The sequence below is a fragment of the Genypterus blacodes genome, unplaced genomic scaffold (assembly GCF_046128005.1).
Source record: "Genypterus blacodes isolate CSIRO-AG114 ecotype Tasmania unplaced genomic scaffold, CSIRO-AGI_Gbla_v1 ptg000042l_1, whole genome shotgun sequence".
NCBI classification, from domain to species: domain Eukaryota; kingdom Metazoa; phylum Chordata; class Actinopteri; order Ophidiiformes; family Ophidiidae; genus Genypterus; species Genypterus blacodes.
Window position 1 is genome coordinate 657,271 of NW_027466855.1, and position 27,730 is coordinate 685,000.

The 27,730-nt window shown below is 44.5% G+C and overlaps 1 protein-coding gene across 10 annotated transcripts in view; it reads left to right on the forward strand.

Moving 5' to 3' along the window:
- Positions 1 to 27,730, forward strand: part of LOC142999239 (DNA (cytosine-5)-methyltransferase 3A-like) — a 29,959-nt gene that overhangs the window by 1,412 nt on the left and 817 nt on the right. The window contains exons 2-23 of one of the 10 annotated variants that reach the window (XM_076148684.1): positions 1,615 to 1,833; positions 4,929 to 5,036; positions 9,920 to 10,037; positions 10,802 to 10,839; positions 10,951 to 11,088; positions 19,081 to 19,290; positions 19,526 to 19,684; positions 19,989 to 20,096; positions 20,231 to 20,378; positions 20,468 to 20,620; positions 20,731 to 20,775; positions 20,955 to 21,034; positions 21,430 to 21,542; positions 21,685 to 21,868; positions 22,173 to 22,257; positions 22,472 to 22,617; positions 23,467 to 23,557; positions 23,674 to 23,822; positions 24,182 to 24,267; positions 24,347 to 24,416; positions 24,775 to 24,905; positions 25,043 to 27,730. The exon at positions 25,043 to 27,730 is cut by the window's right edge and continues 817 nt beyond it. In XM_076148684.1, the coding sequence (XP_076004799.1) occupies positions 1,765 to 1,833; positions 4,929 to 5,036; positions 9,920 to 10,037; positions 10,802 to 10,839; positions 10,951 to 11,088; positions 19,081 to 19,290; positions 19,526 to 19,684; positions 19,989 to 20,096; positions 20,231 to 20,378; positions 20,468 to 20,620; positions 20,731 to 20,775; positions 20,955 to 21,034; positions 21,430 to 21,542; positions 21,685 to 21,868; positions 22,173 to 22,257; positions 22,472 to 22,617; positions 23,467 to 23,557; positions 23,674 to 23,822; positions 24,182 to 24,267; positions 24,347 to 24,416; positions 24,775 to 24,905; positions 25,043 to 25,184 (2,571 nt within the window). In that variant the 5' untranslated portion in view covers positions 1,615 to 1,764 and the 3' untranslated portion in view covers positions 25,185 to 27,730. Of the gene's footprint in view, positions 1 to 1,614; positions 1,834 to 4,928; positions 5,037 to 9,919; positions 10,038 to 10,801; positions 10,840 to 10,950; positions 11,089 to 14,305; positions 14,998 to 19,080; positions 19,291 to 19,525; positions 19,685 to 19,988; positions 20,097 to 20,230; positions 20,379 to 20,467; positions 20,621 to 20,730; positions 20,776 to 20,954; positions 21,035 to 21,429; positions 21,543 to 21,684; positions 21,869 to 22,172; positions 22,258 to 22,471; positions 22,618 to 23,466; positions 23,558 to 23,673; positions 23,823 to 24,181; positions 24,268 to 24,346; positions 24,417 to 24,774; positions 24,906 to 25,042 lie in introns of those variants that run through there. The other 9 variants (XM_076148685.1, XM_076148688.1, XM_076148691.1 and 6 more) reach the window with 9 other exon arrangements.

Below are 27,730 nucleotides of genomic sequence, written 5' to 3' on the forward strand. Positions count from 1 at the left end.
CCCCGTCTCTGCCAACAGTGACGCAGGCCATACTTTTATTGTGAAAGCAGATTCCCGATTTCCTAGTCCTCCATTGTCTAACTGTGGCCTGCTTGAGACATTTCTTGAGCTTTTCCTCTGTGCAACCATTTCTCCTCCCACCAGTTCAGGCTTGTGTTTAGGCCTCTGGTCTAATTTAAACCACAGTTGGCACGAAGAGTGGAACAGTTTAAATCACTGAATGTAGTCATGGTATAGGAGTATAAGGTTTGCATGTGACCTAAATATGCCTGCTCGGAGAGTTGGCCCGGGGCCTGGAGCCTGTGCGGGGAGCCCCAGGGGGTGTGGTGGATACTGTACTCCCAGTCCTCCACTCCACCACTCTCTTTCCAAGTAACTCTGGATGCTGTCTATTGTCTTTACAGTCGATGATGTAAGGCCACAGTGTGAAGTGCAAGACACACACACGCATACGCTGCACTCATACTGCAAGTGTTCATGCTCAGTTCACGATTTGTGTCATTTTGTGCACACATGTTTTCATCCAGCCAAAATTGTCTTTTCGTCCTCCGCTGACCCACATTTGCAAGTACAACAGCACAGACACACACACAAACAGTGATTCAGTGTCATTTGTGTGCGTTTGTACACGGGAGCATGCAAGGACAGAATCAAGAGTAATTAATGTTTTGAAATGGAAAGAAATAAAAAAGACTCAAAGGACAAATTCGCTCTGATATTTGACCTTGAAGCTCCATCATCAGCCTCTTTGTTTATTTGTCTGAAAGAATTAAACTGTGAAGAAATTATACCAGAACAGGTAAATACGGGTGTGTATTGTTGATATCTGTAAGCCAAAGTGTAGTACTTTGGAACAGAATCAGGATTTTGCGGTCAAAACCTTTCTGCAGCACAAATCTATCCTAGTGCACACTTTCAAATCTAGAATTTCAGATTTACCACAGTCCAAATTTGCTGTTTGATCACTCAATAGTTTTGTTTGTAATGAATGTCATTGCCCACCACAACAGCAGCTCTGTCTCTGTTTATCTGTGTCTGACATCAGGATGACTGTTTAGACTGCAGCTGCTTGGCCACAAATAAGATATGTTACTGTTTTAAGATCACATGTGAAGCTGAACTGAACTCAGAATTGAAAATATCAGAATGTAATCAGTCAGGCGATCAAAAGTGTGTCGCATGATCTGATTCAGTCCTGGAAATGTAGTAGGTCAACTGTCTAAAACCGTACAAAAGTACCCAGGTTATGAGCAGATGCCTTTGAGGACACCTGTGTGTGTGTGTGTGTGTGTGTGTGTGTGTGTGTGTGTTAACTCTGATTCCCTGACTCAGAGGTGGAATATTTTCTTCACGAGCAAAAGTCCCATCCATCATATTGTCCAGCTAATAAAGATACACGCATACACACCTGTTGCACAGACTCCACCTCAGAGCGCACACGTGTGTGTGTTTGTGTGTGTGTGTGTAAGAGAAAGGGTAGCAAATACCAGCCTGAAGGCATTCACAGCATGCCGAGAATGATTTTTCTCTCAGTCCTGACAAAAACTTTATTTGAGTAAGCTGAAGCTGGTATCCATTCATTCAGGGGTGTGTGTTGTCTCTCTCTTCCCCCAGGAGCGGGGGAGATCAGAGGAGTGATCGGCTGGCTGACAGACAGATTGAATGAAGGCACACCTGGTGCTTCTGAGGACCTTTCCCATGTTTTGATTTGCTGCACTGTTCAAACCTTGGTTCCACCAAGCCACCGCCGCCGCCGCCGCTGCCATGCCATCCAACAGCCCAGCTGCCACCGAGCCGCCACAGCCACCGGAGGACGACGCCGCCAAAGACGTGGTGAGAGAGAGAGAGAGAGAGAGAGATGGATTAGTGTTTACATCCTGGTTTCACATTCCAGTGATCTCTGCAGGACAGCGCGTAGAAATCGTCTAGATAGCCGATCGTAACAATCCTCCCTCGAAATGTTTAATTCAGTGATTATGACAAGAGACCGTGTTAGATGTGTAGAGTTAACACACACAAACACAAGGTTAAATCTCATATTAAATGTATTCCTGCACGTGTGTGAGTGAGGATTATTGTAGTGATGAAACAGAACCAAACAGAAGAAGTAGAAGTTTAGTAATACAATCATTACTTCTGCTGTTACTTCAACAGTCTACAGCTGTTGTTGCCGCCAGTACTATTTTATGACTAATACTACAGCTACTATTACAAGGAGCGTAGCAGATTAAGAAGAGCTACACACACGTACAAGTCTGGCAAGTGTTTGATGTGGTTGTGTGCATCAGTAATGAATGTAATTTATTATCAGTACACACCTTTTGTGCGTTCCACACTCATCTGGACGGAGCACTATAGCGACTGTAGGGTATAATGCTCTCTTTACACTAGCACAAATGAAAAGGCAGGCAGACGTGAGGAGGAGAAAAATGGCCCCTTTCATTTGTACCCCCAGAGCCAAAGGCAGCGCTCGTAAATCTGAAAGAGGTTTGAAGTTCCTTCTATAGTATTACCGCTATGTAAAGACCCACCTTCCTCACTTACTTGCACATTCATTCTCTGGCAGCAAGCCAACAAATACAGAGTGTCCTACTGAGATCCCAACCCCCCCTCCCCTCCCTGTAGAGTTTGTTTTACTTTTGAACTTTCTCAGCCTTAATGCGGCCTCAAAGAATGAAGGATAAAAGACGAGACGGAGAAGAAGGAGATCCAGGAGAATGAATATGAATCATCACGTCTCTACACGTGTCAGAGTGAGGACAGAGGCCCACGTTTGAGCAGCTGGCACCGCCTAATGTCTGTCAGCTCTGCTCTGAAATGAAATGATTGCTGTTCAATTTTCTCTCAATCGATTAATCAATTATCTAACCGATCTTTACAGCACCGATATTTGCTTTAACGAGTCAGGACGTATGAAAGCTAAATTTAGATATGTTTGTAGTATTTGTTCTCTTGAATATTTCATGATTAAGCGACCTTGATCCCAAGGAAATAGAAGAGGAGGGAGGAAGATAGAAGGAGAGTGTGGATGAGAAACAGATGAGAGACAGAGAGGAGGCCGTGGGGATGGAGGAGAGAGAAAGAGGACAAGCTGTCTGATGCCAGTGGGATCCTCCTCTCCCCTCCTGGTTTGCAGTCTGGTTGCTTAGCAACTGCAGTCACCCAAAATAACCCGCTAGCAGACAGAAATAGACCAAAGATATATAGACAGATTGGTTTGTGTGTTTGGGTTTGTGAGTGTGTGTCTGTGTCTGTCTGTGTGTGTGTGTGTGTGTTGACAGATACTTTGGCTGAGTGCTTTTCTAGCTCTATTCCATTATATGTGATTTGTACAAGGTAGATTTTACTGTCTTATCGCACCAGGGCACTCTTCTACTGTACGTGTGTGTGTGCCTGTGTGTGTCTGTGGCTCTAAGCGTGTGTCGTGACACAGGCATATGGAGCCGCACACCAGGCTGGCGAGCGCGGGGCCATTACCCGCTCTAGCTGGTTGCTATGCTGATGCTTGGGGAAGTGACATCACAATGTTTAGTCAGCACGGAGGCCCATCTGAGACAGTTGCTAAGCAGTTTCTACACCTTAGCAACCACTCGGCTCTCTATGCAATCGAACATCCAGGAGCTGAGGAAGGCGAACAGAGGACGATCCTCAGACCGGAGTCTGGCAGCGCTGCAAGCGGCAGAGAGGAGATTCAGGAAACCAGAACAAATGTGATTGTAGTGATTCAGACTGAATCATATGAGGAGGAATATTCACACACCCGTCCAGTTCAGTGTACACACAAGGGGAGGAGTGCAGGAGAGTACAAACAGTGCAGCCATATAAACCACACCAGACAAAATCAGGTAGACTTTAACAATGGCAGCAGTCTAGCCCTGTCAATGAAGAAGATGATGTCATGGAGGTACAACACGAGTGAGTTAGTGATTGATTCCAGTTCACTGTCAAGTGTGTTGGCGTACAGCCAGTTGTCACAGGTCGTAACATCTGTAGGCCCATATGAGTCACACCACTGCCTCATTTGCATTCAAACCAGCTTGGAAAACCTCAGATTAAAATAAACTCTTAAGTCATTCGGTTCCACATCAGACAGCGTGACATAAGTCTGTGTTTCATTCTCAGAACTGCGTTGACTTCTGATACAGCAGTGCACAAACACTGCACAATCTTCAGAAAGATAGAGAAAGATAGTGAAGTTCAGTGAGGCATTGTAATCTTAAAAGGTTCCTCAGCTTCATTATGACTCAATACTTAACGTGATGAAGCACACGTCTTGTTGCATCATCATTGCTTGAATTGATAAATGCTTGGATCAGGTTATCATCTTGGTTTGACAACACGAGGATTACAGAGTCCATTTGCGTCCAGCTGGCTCCAATCCACATTTTAAAAGATTTACAGCATTTCAAACCGAATCAAAGCTGGGAGCCACAGTGAAAAGCCTCGGGTAGAGACCGGAGACCTGATCCAGGGCTGGTCCACGTTTTGGATCCGGGGAGAGTTTCAGTTCTGTGGGAGCCAACTGCCCGAGAGCTGTGGGGAATAAACTCTGGGCGTGTGACTGGATCATTTTGGTACTTTCTACTAGATGGGCCAGGGTGAAACCGCAGTGAGGGGAGTGTGGGGTCTCTGCTTTGGCTCCTCCTCCTCCTCTCCAACCACAGCTGGGGGCTCCAATCCAAAATCAGCTCCAAACACAAACAAACAAACAAGCTTCATCTCAAAACTTGACACAACTAAATCCAGCTGGATTTAAATGTGTCACGTTTTCATGTTGTCATTATTTTCCTTCTCAATTAAAATGTCTTAATAATTTGCTCTCTAATCTAACTCTGCTCTTAACGCGTGCACGTTTCCGTCCAGGCTGTGATGATGGAGTAGTTGTGATTGGCTTTGTGTTTGATGTGTGTGTCTGTGTAATTGATCAGAATGAAGACGCCGCAGATCAGGACAGTCCAGAGGAGGGGACGCCAGCAAGTCCCCAAAACAAGCGCAGAGTCGGCCGTCCAGGCAGGAAACGCAAACAGCTGCTTCCTGTAAGTAATGATGGCTGTCGTCAGCTTTGGGTGGTTTGGGTATAAATGCACGTTTGCTTTTTTTATTTTTGTTAAATGCACATAAAGAAATCAGGGGACACACTTGTGACAGTGTGTGTGTGTCTCAGTGGCTGCTTGTCTTCTTCTTCCTAACGTGATGCAGCTGCGAGTTTTCGAAATGTCATGATTTTCGTCATGTAAGTACCAACCTGGCGGCATTAGCAGGTGCTTCACACTTAACAACGTTGTTTCAGACAATTATAGATGAATTGATTTTTGATTGATCCACACTGGCGAGCTCTGGCTTCTGAGTTTAATCTATAGTAGCTTTCAGAGGCTTCTCAGCATGTTGGGCACAGTGTTAAGGGTTTATTTAAGGGCCTTACTGACTGAAACCTACAGGAAACAATGTCAGCTCCGCCAGAGTTTGTAGGTAAATGAGCTGAAAATCATGACATTTTGTAAAGTGGCTCACGTTAATAGCAGGATGTCTACAAACGGGGATTCCCCTTCACAGAGGGGTTTCAGCTCAACCACCTGAAACATTCCACCACCAACAGCTACTCTTCCTCGCTGCATTCCTCATCATCGTTTTGTCTTTGTCACTTTTGCCACGTTCTGTTAAGTTCTGTTGGTTGAATTGCACATCTGCTTTGAGTTTCTCTCCCGCTTGCTGTATTCCCATATGATCCAGTTTATTCTTTTCATTTATCAAAACGCAACACAGAAAGACGCCAGAGATCAAATCAAACTGAATTAGATTTACTAACACAGGTCAAAGGTCAAAGTATGAGCCGTTCATTTTCCTTGTTTTAGTTGGAGTTGAACCACCAACCCTTAGGTAACCTTTAGGTCGCCTGTGTGCCGTGTTTCAGGTTTAAAGAGCCCACGACCTCTACCATCACATTCACACTCTCCTGTTCCTCCACATCTTCTCTCCTCTCCATTTCTGTTTTTAGTCATCTGAAGATTCACTGTGTGTGTGCGTGTGCTTGTGCGTGTGCGTGTGCGTGTGTGCTCGCAAGTGTGTGTTGTGTGTGACTGAGCTCTGGTAGAATCTCACAAACCAGTATTGCTAATGAAACAGGAACATTGAGTACGCAGGTGTGTGTGTGTGTTTGTGTGAGATCTTCTCAACTTGTCAGGAGCTGAGACACAAAAGCATGATCAAACATGTTCCCCCGCACAGATGAATGCACACACACACACACTCACTCACACACACACACACACACACACACTCACTCTCACTCTCACTCACTCACACAGATGTATTAGTATTTGTTGTATAATAATAGTAATATCAGTAGAAGTAAAAGTTGTACTACAGGGGTCAATAATAACCACAATACTAGTATTTTAGAGTATAAACAGTAGTAGTAGTGATAGTGATAGTGGTGATAGTATAAGCAGTAGTTGCAGTAATAGTAGTAGTATTGATAATAGTAGTCAATGTTGTAATGCATATCAGTACTAACGTTTGCACTCTAGCAGTATTATCAGAGCAGCACTGGAGCCCTAGCAGTAACACACTTCCTCCTGCCAGGCATATATTACCCATTAACTATTTTTACTCCTCTCTCTCTCTCTCTCTCACACACACACGCACGCATACACACACACACATACACACGCACACACACACACACACACACACACACACACACACACACACACACAGTATCAGTGGAGTGTATCCAGGAATAGATAGTATTGTGTTCAGGGCTGGGGGCAGAGCTGTCAGTGACACAAACTACAGTGTGCTCAGGGGAGGATGGAGGGAGGAGCTTTCTCTCTCTCTCTCTCTCTCTCTTCACGTTCTGTCCTCACGCTCATCACCACCTCTCTCACTCTTGACCACACACACACACACGTACAGTATTAATAATGGTTTCACAGATAGGCGAGCTGGATTCGTGATCTTCATCTATTTTGAGCGTCCAGCTTGTCTCTCTCTTCCTTTCATGCTTGTTGCTGTTCCTCCTCCTCTCCTCTGACACTCCCCCCGCCCCCCCCTTTATTCTCTTTCGCTTTCTTTTTTTTTTTTTTACCACCACAGCCGTGTGTGTGGATCAGCTGGTGGTTTTCCATGTGTGGGGAGGAGGTGGGGTGTATGTGTGTGCTTGTGTTTATATTTCCTAATATTTAGCACAGAAAAATGCACGAGATCCTCAGGTTAAAAGTCATTTGTTGAATTTTCATTTCCCTGACTCAGTCAAAGACTCGTCTAAAACCACGTGTCAGTTTCTTGATGTAGTGTGAGGATCTGTCAGAGTTCTGTCTCCTTTCCTGATCGGGACGCTTTCTTCTATCATTTTCCTGAAACAAGGTGATTTATTTTGAAAGCCTCATTGCATTCTGTCAGATTTTGAGCAGAAAATCAAACTTTCTGGACTCAACAGAGAAAATGACACGTTTAGATGCTGCTTCTTGTCTTGTTTTTACCCAGCATACAGTGTGTTTGCCTTGTTACTCCTCACCTCTGTCTCCAGGAGTATATATTTGCTTTATTGGTTTGTGTGACTGCGTATTTCATTATTTTGGTTGCAGTATTGTCTTATTGTTTCCTACATCCTGTTCTCTGCTGCTGTGACCACCCAGTTTCCCCTCAAGTGTCATTAAAGCTTAATCCAGGCTATGAAACTGCCTCCATTTGACGCCACAGCTCAGGTTTTGGTCTGTCAACTATGGGAAGAGTCAGGTACTTTCCACAATTTATGTGACTCAAGATCAGGCTTACATACGGTTTGTAGAGAAAAGGGAAGTGCAGTGTCAGAGGGTGAGCGAATGAAGTGGGTGAAGAAGAGAAAGCCGTCTCAAACTGCTGTTACACATTTGTACATCTTTCTGATTTCACTGAAACAAATAGTCAAATAAGTTGAGTTGATCTTGTGACATTGAACACAGGAGCTTACACATCATCTTTATTATCCTTAGAGTAATGTACTTCATATAAAGGAGGGGTTCTCAAACTGTGGCACATGTGTTACTGATGGTACTTGCAACCCTAAAGAAAATGGGCAAATCTGTGTGGGACTCGAAGTGTTTTGTTATAGGACATTTGTGAATATGTGAATATGCCGTATGTGTGAGATTTGAGTGCGAGTTGTTGTTTGCTCCGAGGTGGAACTTAGGTCAAAACAATGGGCAACAAACGCTCTAAAATAATAACTAATAATGACTTTATCAGGCTTCTTCTTGTTGTTTTATTTCTCACCAACTCTCTGTTGTAGCTACTCAATATATTTGTTGGCATCAGTATGACATTAGAGGGGTTGTTTAAGTCGTATAACCTTTATTTGTCTTAGCCAAGTCCGATAAAGTCAATTTCATTTGTATGTAATCACCTCAGAGAAGAGAGAGGTGATCAGTCTGTGGATGAACGTGACAGTAAGACAGTAAGAGGACAGTTAGATAAAGAGAGAATGAGCTGCTGTGATTCATCACCTGGTCTACACTCACACACACACACACACACACACACACACACACACACACACACTCAACTCAGGCTAAGCTGAATCTATCTAAGCTTAAACTGAATTTAGGATAGCTAATCACTCTTCTGCACTACAGAGACTGGATTCAGGAAGTTCTTTCTAAAGAAAATAGGAGATAAAATAGGAGAAAAATCTTTTTTCCAAAGCATTTCCTCTGGATTCTTGGTATAGCGAGCGAGCAGACCTGCTGAGATCTGTAGGGGCGTGCAGGAATATAATGGGTCAGAAGGTTTGTTAAAGATAGAAAAGTCAGGCCATGTAATGTTTCATAGTTAGAAGTAAGACCTTGAAATCGGTCTTAATATTCTAACACTGGAGTCGGAGAAGAGAACATTACTGTCTCAAGTCTCAGCATCTGCCAAGCTAGGTGGTCTAAGCCAGGCTATAATATTCAGCCTTAGTAATGTTATTAATGCGACCACTGAAGGTCAAACCATCATAGAATGCTAAAGGTTTTTACTGCTGTGGAACATTGGAAAGGCCAGATGTCAAAGTTTATTGAAATGTGCTTCTTTGGGTCTTAGTTAGTTAGCTTAGCATTTCAGTTTCAGCAGAATCAGAGCGATTAGCATTAGGTCTCCTCTGGCTGGCTGCTCTTGCTGTCAGTATTGTCGTTCCTGGTCTAACCTGAGGCGTTCCAATCCCATTTGGTGTTTTCTGCCTTTTATCGCCCCCCTCCCCCTCACATGCTCATTACAGTCTTTGTGAGCTTGTTAGCCGTAGCTAGCATTAGCGTAGCCTTTGAGCCTTGACATTCACCCACCGCTCTCCTGGTTTTAACTACCCAACAGTAAAATGTGTTAGCTTGTTGGCAACACAGACATAAAAGCCCTACTGGCCCTTTGATAGCCGCCACATGATGGGTTTAGCATGGTTTCCCTCATTTCATCAACGGGCCGTGCTTCACATGAGTCCCTGTACTTTAGTCGCTGAAGTACATTTGACTTAAAACCTTAAGTTGCAACGCATTCTTTGTTTTGTTTGTTGTAAATCCTTTGCCTCAGCGCTGCTTTTGCCCGTGAACACCACAGCCCGTTCAACATCCATAGCACTTAGCGTCACACACCGTAATGGTGTGTGTACCTGTGTGTGTATGGGGCTGTTTTACACTGATTACATGCAGACGCTCTGTGTTGGGCAAACCTGCTCTGCATTGTGCTAACAAGGGCAGACTGCTCGTTGTGTGGGTGTACTGCAGTCGCTCTTTGATCCGTGTGTTTTTGCACACGCGTGTGTGTGTGTGCATGTGTTTTTCTTTGTGCCTGTGTGTGTACAGCAGGTACGTAGTTGTGTATGATTAATATGTCTGTGGAGTCCTTTGATGAATCCAGACAAGGCTGAGCAGGTTTTTCAGACCCAGACCTTGCTCCGTCTATTTCCCAGGAGATGGTGACCTCTGACCCTTGTGCAAACGCCCCCCCAACCCCGCCGGAGGACCCCGACCCCTCCCCTTCCCCTCGTAAGAAGCGTGGCCGTCGGAAACAAGATCAGACTGAGAAAAGTAAGGGCATACATTTAATGTTCATTGAGGAGTAAACACGGAATATCACTCATTATGTAACATTTTCTATTTATTAAGTGACGATTTCAGTACAGCTAGCTGTACACAGTGATTCCACATGGAAGCACAAGATATTTATCTTAAGGGTTCATACAGTTCAAGTCAAAATGAACTAATAACTGTAGTAGGATTGGAGATGAACATGTATCCACTCTTAAAGTGACACAATGGCAGCTTTACATACTTTATTTTGTATTTCATGTATTTTTGAACAGTAAGTTAACTTGTATGTAAGTACTTTACTACATGGTTCATCATGTCTGTCACATGGTAAACAAGGATCAAAGTCATATGACATCATACTCTAATACCTGTGTCCTTCCTTCATGTAATATTAAAGCTTATCCTTCAAACCACTTCATAACCAGAATGTGGTTTAATGAGCTACTTTATACTTTGATTTGAGTAAAAGACGTTATTACTTGTTCCACTCCTGACAAACAAATGTGATAGAACATGGACGCTATGTTGAGGATGTGAAAAATGTGTTTTCATTCAGGATAATGGTCTCCGAATATCCAATGTACAAGTCTGTAAGAGCAGATGTTACATTTTAGTGATGAAATAAGTTCCAGATTGAGCTGTTAGAGCGCATTTCCACTTGAGATGTAGATGCTGTGGTGACTTAAGCCCCCCTGCTTAGACCTTTTGTTAAGTCTGTACAAATGGGCCATTTCCTGTAACCTACTTCTCTCCTCTTACAGACGAGCCAGACGACAGAAACTGCGACTCCCCCAGAGAGGTGAGAAGAGCTGATTAATACACACACCTACCCACTCCCGACAGCCTCTTACTTCTGTTGTCATTAACAGCTACAATAGCATACTTTGGCATAATTAAATAAAGTACAAAGCGTGCGTTGGTGTGTACGCAGGGCGAGGCGGGGAGGCTGCGGAGGAGGCCAGTTCCTAGAGTGACTTTCCAGGCTGGAGATCCCTACTACATCAGCAGGAGACAGAAGGAAGAATGGCTCAGTCGTTGGAAGATGGAGGTGGGGAAGAACCTGCTAAGCCTTTGACTGTGTCACTCAGTCAGTACGTTTAAATGCACAGAGTCCTCTCCGGCATTTGTCCTCACTGCAATAAAAGGCAACATTAAACAAGTATACATGCATGGAATCAGTAGGATTCCGCTGTTCTACTATGTATACGTGAGTGTGTTACGTAACGGCAGCATGAGGCCAACGCGTCCTCTAATTAAAACATTTACACACCTGAATAAATCCATGCACAATCGCATGATCTAGGTCTGTTAGTCAGAGCGGGCATACCTGGAGTTTAGCCAATTCCAATGTCATTAACGTGAATACATGATGTTTAAAAACCGATCGCTGTAAAATACTAAGTTTAGCACTGCATGTAAACGTGCGTGGAGCCATTTATTCTACTTGTAATCTGAATAATGGCCCAGTTAGAATAAAATAGTACACACTGCCCTTACAACACCTCAGTTAGAGTGAACTGTCCCGCTTTAAAGGACGCTTCCCTCTAATTCAAAGGGCTGTTAGGTGTTACTGACATCATGATAGCATGAATAAAGGGATTGAAAGTTGTTTTGGCATGACACTGGTCGGCCAGTATTAGTAATATTTAAAATCTAAGTTTCTAAACTGTCAGAGGGGGAAGATGGAATCAAAGTCCAAAGTAAACCTTTTATTAACCTGAAACTGAGCTGATGTATAAGGCTCATTGGAGAAGCATGATGTCACTGGTCCCCCCTATGAAGTATCCAGTAAATATCAAGTAAATAGAACCTGGCCCCACCCCCACCCCCCCCCCCCCTTTTTTTACAGTTGTGACATCCTACAACAACACAAGCAGCCAGCTAAACCAGTGTCACAACATATCAAATAATGTAAAGCCATAAACGCTGTAGCTGTAACTATGGCCTCTAGGTACAGCCACGCCGGTGTAACTGGTCTTTAGACTGTGGCAGCTGACGGCTCTCAGGTCCTGTGGCGGCTCACAGAGGAGAGAGATGCAATAGAAACACTTTAACTGCTAATGGTTGTGCTCACTGGATCGCATACAAGCATTAAAGCAAAAGTTTCCCTTTGTCTTGTGGTATTTCTGAGACTTTTGGTACCAAATTCTTTGTACTCCTCCCGCACTAAGGTTCTTTTTACTCCTTGCCTTTACTTCCTTTTTGTGGCACCCTGTGTAGAGCGGCACTTCTACTTTCTATTAGTATGCACTTATTCTTTTACGCTTTGATGATTTCCTTCTCATCATCAAGGTCAAAACAGGGAAAACTCTCTGAACGTGATTTTGTGCAGAGAAAGAAAGAAACGAAGAGATTTTACAGCAACTACATTACAATATCGATGCCTGCCACCTGTGTATCGACAACCACGCTGCCTTGCTGGAGAAAATACAGTGAAACGTTTTTATCGATTTGTTCCGCCACAGCCGGGAGAACGTGTGAGTGAGCATAAATGTCTGTGGAAGCCAGAGAGGATGAGGAGACACATCGATCGAGAGAGAGAGAGAGAGTGAGAGAGAGAGAGACAAGAGGGACTGAGAAAGAGTTGGTTGTTTGTGTTTGTGCAAACGTGTGTGTGTGCGGTCATTACAGGGCGAGAGAGAAAGTGAGAGAAAGTAAGAGAGGCTGATTGACGCGCCGGTATTTATATGTGTGAGGACGAGTGACGGAAGTGAGAGTGGGTGAGAGGAAGAGACCGTTACCGCCACCGCATCTACCTGCAGCTCTCATGACTATTATTTTAATATTATTTGGACCTGTTGTGCTCGTGTTTGATTGACACCGTGATTTGATTGACTGTACAACCAGTCGGGAAATCTGACAAGCATCTTATTAGTGCTTTGCTAAAAAAGTGTTCTATCATTTAATCTGAGAAAACTCTGACAATGTTGTAATTTGCAACCCGGCGTGTTATTTAACAGATCTGTTTGAGTTTGATGATGATTAAACATTTAAATGATGAGGGCTGATTTAAAAAAACATTGAAAATCTAGATATCAGACAGATTGCAGCTTGTCTTCAAACTGTAGAAATGACTGTGTGTGTGTGTGAGTGTTTGTGTGTTTGTGTGGGAGAGAGAGAATGATAGATGAGGTGAGTGTGTGTGGTTTCCTGTCTCATCACCTTTGCAGATGAGTTTGTTTTACACGTGCAGAGTGACAGAAAAGAAAGAAAGGGACTGCAAGGAACGGAAAATGGAAAAAGTGAGCAAAGAAAAGAGAGAGATGGAGGAAAGCCAAAGAAGGAAAGGAGTGAAAACAGTAGAGAAAGGATGTCAGAAACTAGGGGGGAAGTAGAAGAAGAAAGTAAAAGAAAACAAAAACACTGTGGAGTGGAGTAGGGAGAAAATGGATAGAAGGGACAAAGGGAAAGAAAGAGAAACAAACAAACAGACAAGTATAGGCACAGAGAGTGATATCAGCGACGGAGACAGAGGTTAACCAGTTCCAGGTTTCTGCCTCTGTGCACGTGCGTGTGTGATTTACAATGTCAGTCAGTTGAACTGCAGCCAGCTGTTAACCCCACACCCCTCTCCTATTCCCTCACATCCCATCTCATGGCTGTCTGAAGCCAATCTGGTAACTCTCAGGTCTTTTCCATGTTGTGATAAAATCCTGGTGTCGTTTTCACTTTGCATCTCCAGTTTCAGCTGAGAAAATGATGTGGACCGAGCGTTTATTCTGTGTATGCGCTGTGAAGGCACACAGTTTTGCTCTGTTTAGAAATGCCAATGATTTACTCTGTTCTGCGTAAACACACACACACGCTCACACACACACACACACTTCCAGCCCACTCAGAATCAAGCACTCATGTAGCTGAGATGATACTGATTCAGTCACATGTAAATGAGCTTTGACTCATTTTTAGCTCTTTTAGTTTTCTCCAAAAATTATGATAAGAACTGACTGAGGCATCATGGGATGTTTGTATGTATTAACTTCATTCCGGTTCCTGTAGGGGGCACTGTGGCAACTTTCACTCCTTTATCGTGACGCCGATTTTACTCAAATGAACAATCTCCCAGGAAATAATGTGCGACCCGGCTCACTGACATTGTTTTGTTGTAAGTTGAATCATTTTTGGTGATAGTTGGCGTTAAAAAGGTTTTCCGACAAGAAGGCAGTAGCTACGAACCCATGGCAACCAAATAGGGAACATGAAAGAATGTATGAATATTTAAATATAGGTTCTGCAGTAGGATAAAGTTATTTAGCTTCAATATCAACTGAGCAATCGTAATTTATGGAATACAGGTGGGAAAACGTAACGCTGTCATAGTATTTGCTGAATGACTTTTCTTTTCCTTTCTATAACTCAACACTGCCCCCTGTGGTTTGCTGTGTAGCTGCATTCATTTATGTAAGCGCACTTCTGTGTGTATAAGGTCCTGACCCTAACACTTCCTATTGCATTGTTATTCCAGATGCTTACCTAACCTGTGAACTCACATACACACAAACACACACACACACGCAAAAATACAGGTTTGTGTGCGAGTGTAAGTGTGTGTGTGTGTGTGCGTGTGTGTATCCTTGACCCCTCAAATCCTGTCATCATCACCCCTAAACCCCACGGGCTACCAAACATAACTCCACACCTCTTCTCGGTGTGCGTGTGCGTGCGCGTGTGTGTGTGTGTGTGTGTGGTGGAAGTTCATCTAAACATCTGTTAGGTGAAGGAGCCAGTAAATCACTCACCCCGCTGCCGGCCAATCAGCAGAGAGCGAGAGCAGAGTAGGCTTGAGGGTGACGTTAGCTGGGGAGACGCAGAGAAGAAAGTGTAGGAGGAAGAAGAGGAGGAGGAGGTGAGAGAGAGAGAGAGAGAAAGAGAGAGAAAAAGAGCAACGGAGATAATGACAGACAGAAAGAGAGCGAGGGAGGAAAGCGTGCAGTTACCGAGCTGCCATGTCCGTTCTGTAAGTGGTTTATTTTCCTTTTCCATGTTTGCACGTGATTCAGTGAATGTAGAGAAACTGTATACACTCAGTGCAGCGTCGCTTTCCACTATAGGAAGTGACACAAGCTGCTTCCTGTCTGCTTTAAGGTAACACCACTGCAAGTCTAGTCCTCTGTTTGCTTGTAAGGCTTGATTTCCCTGCCTGAAATGAAATGTTTGTTTTTGTGTAATGCCTGCCTTTAATTCCTCTGAATGAGGACTTGTTGGCGAGGACTGGAGGGTGATAAACAGTTTAGAGCGCCTCTCACTGTTGCTATGGTGGGAGAAAGCTGTAAAGCAAATGGCTACATAATATGTTAGTAATGTAAAAAAGACACAAAGACGCCTCAACATAAAGCGGCAGTAGGAAACATCAGGTCCAACACTCTGGTATTGTTCTTTAACAGCCGTCAGACACACATTGTTTGGTCCGTTTGGTTACAAAAGACTCTGGAAGGCTTCATGGAAAACCTCTGAATGTTCTTTAGCATGTCCCACGGCTGCAATCGATGCTAATGAAAGAACATTCACTCTCCACGTCGCCCATTGACAATGTGCCACTGCAGAGGGTCTTAACTGCTCTCTTTAATTGTAGTGTGTGTGTGTGTGCGTGCGTGCGTGTGTGTTTGTGGGAAATCTGTGTTTGTTGAGCAATGCTGAGTTCATCTCCGGGTCAGGGTCAGTCACGGTCATAAAGGGGGCGTGGTTTAAGAGACGGCTCATTGGCTAGGTCACGGGGTGAGGGGTGAAAGGTCAAGGGGGGCGGGGCAAAGGGTGAAAACACTGACCAGTCCGGAGGGTTCATCAGAGTTCAAAGCCGTAACTCACAACATTACAACCTCTCTCTCTCTCTCTCTCTCTCCATCTCTCTCTCTCTCTCTCTCTCTCTCTCTCTCTCTCTCTCTCTCTCTCTCTCTCATCCAAACACAGATGGCTGCTGTACCTACATTACAACATTACTCACCATCAACACCATTTATCTTCTATTTACAACCCTGAACAAGAATCATTCAACATTTCTGCATCCGCAAATGTTGTGATCTTTAATACTAGTTTGGTGTGTTGTTGTGACGCACACAAACACACAGCTTCCAATGTGGACACACGGGGAAATACGACTGAAGTGTTTGAATGGTCCCTGTCCTTGATGTAATTACCTTCATCAGGAGGCAGTGGCTCTTCTGGTATTTGTCTGTAAAATAGATTTATAGACGGTGAAAGAAGAGTTCATTTGATTTTTCAAGGTCTGAATATTTCCTTTACAAGCTTTTGCCTGCGGCCTCGTCTGTATCAGTGTGTAGAGGCCATGTGGCTCGGCGTGGCAGAGCGCTGGTTCCATTCCGGGGCTCCTCCTAGAGAGCCTGGTGGAAGTGTCAGTGAGCAAGGCACTGAACCACTAAAGGATGTGCAGCTTGGCTCTGCCCCCTTCCATCAGTGTGTGAAGGGGTGAACGGGAGGTCATCAAGATAAGATAATCCTTTATTCTTTAGTCCATTCTATCCTTATCATAGGATCAACAGGGAATTACATCCCAGATATCGATTGGGATCTTGTGGATTCAACTCTAAGTAACAAGAACAACGACTGCTTCAAGGAAGACTTTTCTAGTAGTAGTAACAAAGCTAAATTGGAGGATTGTTGGGCTTCTGTGCAGGGTTGTGCTTTCATATCCTGGATTGTGTTTTTCTCTGTGTGTTGCAGCTCTTTGAATACATGCATTCATTTGATTCCCCTGATATGACCTGTATCAGAAAGAAAGCAGCTGTAGCTCATTCCCCTATCAGCTCTTTCCCATTGAAGCGTGTGTGTGAACATCATCATGGCTCTGACACACTGATACAGGGAGTGTTAATATTATTATTATTTATTAGCTTTCTTCACCTTGGCTCCTCCTGAAACTGACTCCTCCATAGTCGAGGTCTTTGAGTGTAAAGGCTGGGAATTGGCATGTTTGGAAAGTTTGCACTGCTTGTTGCCAATGGTGAACAAGGCCTGCTGGTATTTGTTTTTATGAAACTACCTGAACATGTCTCTTCTGTGTTCAACAGAGAAGTCTTCCCTCTGTCTATCCACCTTATAAACTAAAAGAATACTTGACTGTAGCAGATACTAAATCCTACTGTAAACTTCTCAATCTGATGCTCAAACTGCAGCTCCAGGAAGTAAACATAGACTTCTCCTCCAAACATTACAGATGATGACATATGGAGATTCCCATACAGTGTGTGTCTGTGTGTGCTTGTGCATGTGCACGTGTGTGCGCGTGTGGTCTGTTCATGATCCGTGTAACAGGCTGATTAGGCTTTTATGAGGTCAGAGGTCAACAGGAGTGAGGAAGAGTGACCTTCTGGCCTCTGGGTCAAACTGAGGAGAGAACTGTCAAGACCCAACACTCACTTTTACTGTCTCCTTTATGGGAATTTATACCATCTTCCTCTGTCTTCTTTCTTTCTTTCTTTCTTTCTTTCTTTCTTTCTTTCTTTCTCTCTTTCTTTCTTTCAAACCTGCATTTCATCTCATGATGGTTTGTAGCTCAGCTGGTGTGCCAGCCAAAGTGTTCACCCAAACCTTTAAGAGCCAGAAGGAAAAGAACATTTCTAGGTCAGGCAGGAGTCAAGGGAGTTTAAAGTGGGTCAAAGTGAGAAAACCGTGACCTCCTGATTATTTCACATTTTCCCCCGCTGAACTGCAGAACCCAGAGATCACTTTGTCAGTTAAAGAGCAGATAAAATGCATTGTTTCATCTTCAACAAAATAAACCTCTTCATCCCATCTCTGTTCCTCGCCTACGGTCATGAATTCTGCTTAATGAGCGAAATACTGAGATCATGGATGCAAACTGTAGATAGGAGTTTCCTCTGCAGCAGTTGGACATCAGGAGTGGATGCACAAGTAGTTTGGGGCGAGAGAGACCACAGTGCAGACCCAGAAACACAGGATTTATGGGGCAGGGCTTTATCATATCTCCTACTTCTGTTAGCCTTTTGCCTGTGTGACCCGGCTCCAGATACGCTGGGTGAAAGCTTAACCTTCACTCCTTAAACAGAAAGAGGAGAAGGTTGCCTCTCTGGTCTGTAACCCAATATCCAGGAACAATGTAGTTCCTTTTTTTTGTTGCAAATTTATATATTGAAAATAGTTCCAAGGTAAACATTGACCTGTGTTGATGCATCTGTAAGCAAATGTAACCTGCAGTATAACAACATACGCTCCTTATGTTGTTCTGAATCATATCTCTCCATCTCATCTCATTTCTGTGTGTGTGTGTGTTGTATTGCTCACTCCTATAATTTAATCCTATTTACTTTGTCTCTCTTTGTCTTGTTTCTCTCTCTCTCTGTCCTGAGCTGAACCCATTGAACTCGTTCGACTGCATCGCCCCACCCTTTTTCTCCCCACTCACTTCCTGTTTAAAAGAACAATTAAAGGGCTGTTTCCAACTTGCCCAGGGCACTCAGGGGCTTGAACTGGAGCAGCTACCACATCAGCTGAGAAAGAATGTATAAAACATCAAACATGGGACCTCCTCAAACACAGCAGCTATTTGCACAGCACATAATTTAGATAAGGTTTCCACCGAGTGTTATAAGACTAGAGTGATGTGTTTGATGCTGGGCCATGAGCTTTCATCATTATCTGTCCTGTTTCTGACATTATGCATTTGGTTCTGTTTCATTTACATTCATTAAAGTGATTCTATGCGATGCCTTGTTGGATTCATTGACATTATATTTACTCTTGTTGTAATTTGTAATGTGTTCTTTCCAAAATGTCAAAAATGATGAATTGTTCACCAAGTTGTCTGTGATTAATCTTGTGCTGATTGATTAATTGTTTCAGCTGGCCTCCATCTGTGACGGAGGCTCTGTCCTACAGATGTAAAGACATTTTCATTTTCATTTGTCACCACGGACAAGTTTTCTATCAACAAGCAACGCTGAGCACATCTGTCTTTGTAACACATGTGGGACACAATGTATTCTACATAACGCACTGAAACCATTGAAGACACAATATGGAGCTTTTCCTGTCAGCTGACCCGGCCTCTTCTCTTCCTCCACAGGCTGAGCGACGAGCTTACCGAGAGGCAGAGATCAGCATCATGGACGACCTCTCAGGGACCGACTTTCACAAAGAGGAGGAGCCACCCAGCCCGGCTCCTCCCGTTTCACAGCAGCACACCGACCCTGCCTCGCCAACAGTTGCCGTAACGCCAGAGCCTGTTGCCAGGGGAGATCAGCCCAGGCCCAGGCCCAGCGAGATAGAATACCAGGTAAAACCCTCTACCCTGTTGCAACGTGGAACACGGGGCGCCATCACCCTGTGTAGAGATTTGATTGTAATTGCCATTATCGAGGTTTGCTTTTGTCTGAGTCATCATGTGGTTAAATGATCGGATGTGTGTTAAGTGTGGATCTGAATGATAAAAGAACCATAAAACAATAAAGCGAGTAAGCATCAATAAAACCTGATCATCACACACACCGTGTACCTGTGCGTCCCGACAGGATGACAGAGGCTTCGGCATCGGCACGCTGGTGTTCGGGAAGCTGCGAGGCTTCTCCTGGTGGCCCGGCAGGATCGTGTCCTGGTGGATGAGCGGCAGGAGTCGCGCCGCCGACGGGACTCGCTGGGTCATGTGGTTTGGAGACGGAAAGTTCTCTGTGGTAAGAAATGTGACTGGAATGACCACGGGACTGTTTCAATTCACTGGTCAATACTCTTAAATGTGGCTTTTTTTGTTTTTGGCTGTGTAAAGTAAAAATGTCTACACACAAAGGGATGAAAAACATATGAGTAATACCTGGACCAAGCACACGGCCCAGGAGCAGTAAAGGAGTTTAAACCCTAAAGGACTCATCATAGCACTCAGTTACTTCATTTAAGAATGACAAGACGTTTGTTGATTGATAATCTCATCTTCTTTCATGCTGATTCACCTTCATTCTGTGTCGTTTCCTGTGTTTCCAGGTGTGTGTGGAGAAGCTGATGCCTCTGAGCAACTTCTCCTCTGCCTTCCACCAGCCCACCTACAACAAACAGCCCATGTACAGGAAAGCCATCTTTGAGGCCCTGCAGGTAGACCCGCTGTCCTCCGCCCTCACACTTTACATGCTTTCAAATGATTGGTTGATTCTGCTGTTGTGTTCGTCAATATCGTTTACTATCGTGTGTGTGTTGTGTGTGTGTGTCTGCTCCTATGTTTTGCATAGGTGGCGAGTGTACGTGCAGGTAGGCCTGTTCCATCCTGTGACGCCAGCGATGATGCAGAGGGCGTGGAGGTTCAGACCAGACAGATGATTGAGTGGGCCATGACTGGCTTCCTACCCAAGGGTCCACAATCACTGGATCCTCCAGAGGGTATAGACACACACACATGCACACACACACACACACACGCCTACAGAGAGAGAGAGAGGTAATTCTGAGTTTTTATTTTTTGAATATAGAGGAACAAAACCCATATAAGGAAGTGTACCCTGAGATGTGGGTGGAGCCTGAGGCAGCATACACTCCTCCCCCCACTAAGAAACCTCGCAAGAACGCAGCTGAGAAAATGAAGAGAGATCAAATCAGAGAGGTGATCGATGAGGGGACCAGAGGTAAATACACACGCACACACACACACACACACGCACCCTTCTGAGAGGTATTAGAAGCTTGTTGAAGACACTGATGACACGCTGTCACACTCATGTTGTGTTCTTTCCAGAGAGACTCATATGTGAGGTCAAGAAGAAGACCAGAAACATTGAGGGTAAGAGTTTTTTTCTGGAGAATCTAAATATTTGAGACATTTCTGGTTCCTCTCCTGTTTCCCCAGCAGGCGTGCGTTCCTGGAGGTTCCTGCCAGCTTAGGCTCATACTGTAAAGCCACCACTTCCTAATAGACAACACCACTGGTTTGTGATGTGTGTTTGTGTTGTTTTCCTTCAGATATCTGCATCTCCTGTGGGAGCCTGAACGTCTCTCTGGAGCATCCTCTCTTCATGGGAGCAATGTGCCAGGGTTGCAAAGTAAGACGCAACTCAAAAACCCCACACACTGAGCGGCCCTGCCATGTTGATGCTCACATATGTGACTAACTGGCACGTAAACATGTCATCTACAAACTCTGCCGCTCACACACACACACACACACCCCCCTCAGATTAAACGAGGCTACCAGAAATATCCAGTTCCTTGCGAAAGTTCCGATCCCCCACAGGCCACACACCAACAAACAGTCCACTTAGCATTGCCTAGTTTTGACATGTAATTGAAGCCACTGGTGCTGAGTGAGAAACACAGACACGTGACGGGGCAGTCATCCGATCGGCTCTCCCAGAGATGTATTTCTTTTGTTCAAGGTCATTAAGTACACACTTCCTCTGCCTCTGCCTGCTTCTGAGCCCATTTTGTTCCCTGGCAGAACTCCTTCCTGGAGTGTGCCTATCAGTACGACGACGACGGCTATCAGTCCTACTGCACCATCTGCTGCGGAGGGAGGGAAGTGCTCATGTGCGGCAACAACAACTGCTGCAGGTCAGTGGAGCAGGAAATAGACTGAACTTCTTCTTTTTTTTTAAATCAGTGTTTAGAATCCTATAATTGTTCAAGTTAAACAAGCAAAAATCAAGATCAATCTCATGGTCAAATCCGTGCATGTGTGTGTGTGTGTGTCCAGGTGTTTCTGTGTGGAGTGTGTGGATCTGCTGGTCGGTGCCGGCTCGGCGGCCATAGCCATCAAAGAGGATCCCTGGAACTGCTACATGTGTGGATCGCGGAACACCTGCGGGTTGCTACGGCGACGGGACGACTGGCCCTGCCGACTACAGCACTTCTTTGCCAACAACCACGAACAGGACTTTGTAAGTAACCCTGCACACAATCTATGATGGCTGGTTGATTGGTTTTGAGCCTTTGCCTTTGCCTTTACCTTCAAAAACACGCTGTTCATCGCTCATCTACAAACCAAACATTCATATTCATTCATATTCATTTATCATGTGACAACACAATATGGTGGAACAGTGAAAGGTACGGCTAAGTTAAGTGCAGCTTATGCTACAGTGCCATCAGGCTCATAATGTAGCAATTACTCATCTAAACAGACAAAGCTATGGGCCAAAGATGAAATCAATAATCGATCTCCCCTCTCCTTCTCCCTCACAGGAACCTGCCAAGTTATATCCTCCAGTTTCAGCAGAGAAGCGAAAACCAATCAGAGTCCTCTCCCTGTTCGATGGTATTGCTACAGGTACATATATAGTGTGTGTGTGTGTGTGTTCGTGTGTGTGTGTGTGTGCTGTGTCATTTGATGAAAACAGAGCCTGTGTTCTTACAAAATTATATTTTATGACTCAGTGTTAGATGAAATGTTAATATGAATGATGTTGCACTTGTTATGACCGTGGTATTGGTGTGTGTGTGTGTGTGTGTGTGTGTGTGTGTGTGTGTGTGTGTGGTGCCAGGTCTGTTAGTCCTGAAGGATCTGGGCATCCAGGTGGACAAATACGTGGCATCAGAGGTGTGTGAGGACTCCATCACCGTCGGCATGGTTCGGCACCAGGGACGCATCATGTACGTGGGCGATGTGCGCAACGTGACCCACAAACACGTGAGTGATGACAAACCATCAATCTGTAAGCTCTCCTGTCCACTATCCCTTTGTAGCTTATTTAGAAAGGAAATGTGACGTTGTTATTTCAGTGGAAGAAATGAAAGAAGTTCCTTTTCATTTGTGTTCATGTCAATAAACTCCTGTCTAAATATTTCTGTGCACAAAATACAAAATGGTTCTTTCTCCTGGTGTTCCATTTCATGATGCAAATCACTATTTGTATACTTGTATGTAAAATATACACACATTTATACGTCTGTTAGCTTCCTGTCCAGACCTATGACGTCTCTTGTAGCCACATGTAGCCAGATTGCCTCTTGATCCACTTTAGTTGGATTACAGTTCACAGCTGGCATCAAAAATCTGTCTTCAATGCGGGAGATGGAATTTCACTCCTTAACTTACATTTGATCGAAAAGTGATTGCTGCTAAATAAAACAAAAAGGGTTTTGTGCACAGCAGGACTGCGGTGGCTGTTTGGTGCCTCCACTGTTGGCTGCTTAGTTGTTGGGGATGAAAAACAACACAAAGCACACAGGAGATCTGTTGTGCGATACACAAAACTGACTCTGCACTTCTTTGGCTTTTCTATTTGCACGACAATGTAAGCTGATATGTGCCTCCCTGATCTGACTCCAGCAATCAGATCTGCAGTTTGTAGTCGTTATGTAGTGGATTTTAAGTGCAATTACATCATTCCCTTAAGTGCCAACAAAGCCTGAAAACATGACTTAGTTCATTTTATACAGAAAGTAGCAGTAATGCCCGTCAGCACGATGTAATCACCAAATTGCAAAGCTCTTCCCTCTGTTGTGGATGTGACTCCTGTTATGTTGTGTCTGTTAGATTGAAGAGTGGGGGCCGTTTGACCTGGTGATAGGAGGAAGCCCCTGCAACGACCTCTCCATAGTTAACCCTGCACGGAAAGGCCTGTATGGTAAGAAGGAGTCGAGGATTCAAATTGGACCTTTTGAGTTGTGAATGAGGTTTTTCATACTTGTTAGTGTGATGTTGTGATTCTGGACTTGTCCTCCTCGTCTTTTCCGCTCATAGAGGGAACCGGACGCTTGTTTTTTGAGTTCTACCGTCTGCTGCATGAGGCTCGACCCAAACCTGGCGACGAGCGGCCTTTCTTCTGGCTCTTTGAGAACGTGGTTGCCATGGGAGTCAGTGACAAACGGGACATTTCCCGCTTCTTAGAGGTACCATGGAAACTCACGCAAACACACGCACGCACGCCGCACACTGAATACAGAAACATGTAGATGCTTAAATGTAAATATCAACATTTGGAGACTGTGATGGCTCTCTGGTGAGTTGAGGAAGGAGTGGAGGAAGGGTTGATCGCTCTGCTGCCCTCTAGTGGTTACAGGTTTCACATCACCATGACTCGGTGCTCTGCAGAGGCCAGAGAATGTAAAATCAGGAAACCTTACATTAGTACGGCATTCAATTAAAGCCCTATAAGCAAATGAGCATGGAACACGGTGGAGAAGTCATGGGGCTTTACGTGACTTAACACTGTTATGGAAGATGATGTCACCCTGCTGTTCTTCCACAGTGTAACCCTGTGATGATCGATGCCAAGGAAGTCTCTGCAGCCCACCGAGCTCGGTACTTCTGGGGAAACCTGCCGGGCATGTCCAGGTGATGTTTACCTACATGTGTGTGTGCAGCATGGTTGGATATGACATGAATCCTTACACACAGCTTGTGTTCACTGCAGGCCTCTGACAGCCATGGCAAACGACAGACTGGACCTACAAGAGTGCCTGGAGCATGGACGCACAGCCAAGGTACCCACATCTGCGTGTGTGTGTGGGAGTGTGTGTGTGCTTGTTAACACATCTTTCTCCATGATTTCCTTCCAGCAATGATCCCAAATATTAGTAGATGAGTTGAACCAATTACCTTAAATTCAAACTTCAATCTATTTATTTTTATATTGAATAATTATACAACTATTACAATTTGTATTATAAAATAATAATTTGATTCTACAGACAAAAAAAACGACTGATGACAACAGAATATCATGATTGCCGTTCCTTTGATCCATTATTGTGAAATCATTTCCAGGAGTCTTTCCAGTTGATGTGAGCTTTGGTGCTAATTCAGCGTCTCTGTGTGTTTGGTTGTGGATGCTATTCCCAGTTTGAGAAGTTGCGTACAATAACGACACGGTCCAACTCTGTGAAGCAGGGCAAAGATGAGCATTTCCCTGTGTTCATGGACAACAAGGAGGACATACTCTGGTGTACTGAGATGGAAAGGTACAGTAGTGAGTGAGTGTATGTCTTTCATATTACCCTTTCAAAAATATATTAGAGCTTTATTAAGAATTCAATTCATTCATTCATAAACTGTAGGTCTTGAAGCATTAGTTGTTTCTGCAGTGTCCTGATGTCCTGTCTGTCCTCAGGGTGTTCGGTTTCCCCGTCCACTACACCGACGTGTCCAACATGAGCCGTCTGGCCAGGCAGAGGCTGCTGGGACGATCCTGGAGCGTCCCCGTCATCAGGCACCTCTTCGCCCCGCTCAAGGAGTACTTCGCCTGCAACTAGTCACACACACACACACATACACACACACACGTGACATAATCGACACACAGAGATAGTGCATAAAGGTTGGCTGGTGCGCCTGTACGCAGATCAATTCAGACATATTGTTTTAACACACAAACACATATACACACACACACACACACACACAAATATACACACACACACACTGTAAAGGACTGCTTCCTAGATCCCATGTAGACCACTGGCTGACCTTAGTCCCTTGGTGCTACCTATCTCCTCTAAGCAGAGCTGATTTCCTAACACACACACACACACACTGGTGCAGAGGTTGTGTGTTTGCGCAGACTTGCTGTGTGACCTTGAAACCAATGTCTTCTGGCTTTACTGTGTTTTGGTCGCCGGAGTCAAACCTCCAGGCGAGCAAACTGGCAACGATGCCCCAACTTTCTGTTTTTATTCTCTCTCAGAATAATCAACACACCGGTGTCGATCCGCTCAACCGGAACACTTAAATACTGTTTATCCATGCAATGTAACAATGCTGCTGGTTTATTACAGTGCAATGAACACACACACACACACACACAGACACACACACACACACACACACATACACACACACATACACACACACACATACACATACACACACACACACACGCGCGCGCAGACACACAATTGAAACGTTGTGGTGCTGGTCAGGCAGTGATCGAGGCCAAATGGTGCGACTTTAATACAACACTTTTCCAATTTTTGGTGCTCTTGAAGACTCCACAGTCTCTGGTTCTTTCAGTCACTGCAGGTTTGCAGGAGTCAAATCAAACGCTACTAGCAGGTATGGAGACAACAAGTGGTTGTCATGGCAATACTGGTTTGGCGGCTGGCTTGGGCTGAACTGTCAGATTGTAAACCATGACTTTTTAACATCTCCTTTTTTGTGATATTTTCAGCATGGCAGTAAAGTAAAGGGGGTGAACGTGGCAGTGACGGTAATCTCGGTCTTGCGCCACCTACTGAGCTGAAAGTGAATTGCAAACTGGACTCACCATTGCAGTTTGGCTCCTTAAGGATCTGTAATGTCCTCCACTAAGACCTGTGACCTCCTCTGAAACCAGAGGCTGCTGGTTTTCTACTTCCTACAGCTGAAACAGATGGCCCTGTATAAATCAGCCATATTTCCTCATATTATATGGACAGACGCGTCCGAAACGCCTCGGGTGATCACCAAGCAGGCACCCGCTGCTTAGTCCTTTAAGAGGAATGGGCAGGTAAAGAAAACAGTTCTTCAATGGGCCGACATCAGTTTGTGGCGGACATTTGATTCAATGTTTCCTAGGCGATGACACACACAGGTCCAGTGCAGTGGTGCGTAGATGAGGGTTAGACTCAGTAGAACACGGATGCGTTATTTAGACAGGGCTGTCGTAGGAGAACATCTTTCAGTCTGGTGCTTTTGGTCGCCACGCGGCCATCTTTTTCCGGGAAGCCTTCCAATCCTCTGACCTTCCTCAGTTACCAGCTAACAACTGGACGCATACAGTCTATGCTGTCACACACATAAACACACCCACATGCTTGTACATGCACATAGACTACAAACCATCGGTAAACCAGCAGATTCAACGTTTTTCAACTGTTTACTCTCCGTTTGTACAACCAACCTTCAGGTGCTTTTTAAAATGCTCTTTTTTACAGTGCTCCGACAGGTTACATTCACACACAAACACACACACACACACATTTGCTGGAACCAACACTCAAGAAAAGCTCAAAATCAACTCGGTGCCGCCTTTCATAATTCCATCATCGCCACACACTCGCACGTACAAACACACTCACACTAAACACACACACACACTGTGTTTTTTGGTTTTTGGTTTTTGCCGGCTGCCTCTTGCCACCAGGCTTCCCACGGTGCCGTTAGGTGTGATGTCATCACCCCGGGCCATTTGGTGCTCCCACCAGTCTCCCCCCCCCCCCCCCCCTGAAGTCCACCCCAACACCCCTCCTCACCCCCTCCCCCAGGTGCTGCATGTCAGTCAGTCAGTGTAATCTCTGGTTCCATGTTAGATTAGGGCGTAATGATAATAATAATAATGGTAATAATAATTACAATAATAATCTGTTATTGTGTGTGTGTACTGTTCCAGGTTGGTGCTCAGTTCAGTTCTGTCTCAGCCTAGAGGGGAGAGAGGGAGGCTAGAGAAAGCATATATTACAGTTAGTATACAGTAGTGACTCGTTCTATTGTAAACAAGGATGCCAGAAGAGATTGTAGGGCCGACGTGCTACAGGAAACCCCGAGAAGAGACGCGCTGAAATAACAACCACAAGCTACAAACACTGTTTTAACTCGATTATACAACCATCCCTTTTAATTGGACCTGTTCCTTCAAGAGCTAAGTAGTCTGTTGGAGCCAAATTCCAAAATTTCAAGGTCTCTCTCTAAAGTCATTATGAGGTCTTCTCTGTTATCAAGAAAGCGTTCAAGAAAATCTATCATCTTTCCAATAAGATTATACTGATTACTGTACCGATACCATTATTATGAAATGAGTTGAAGTATCTTTACCATCACTGCT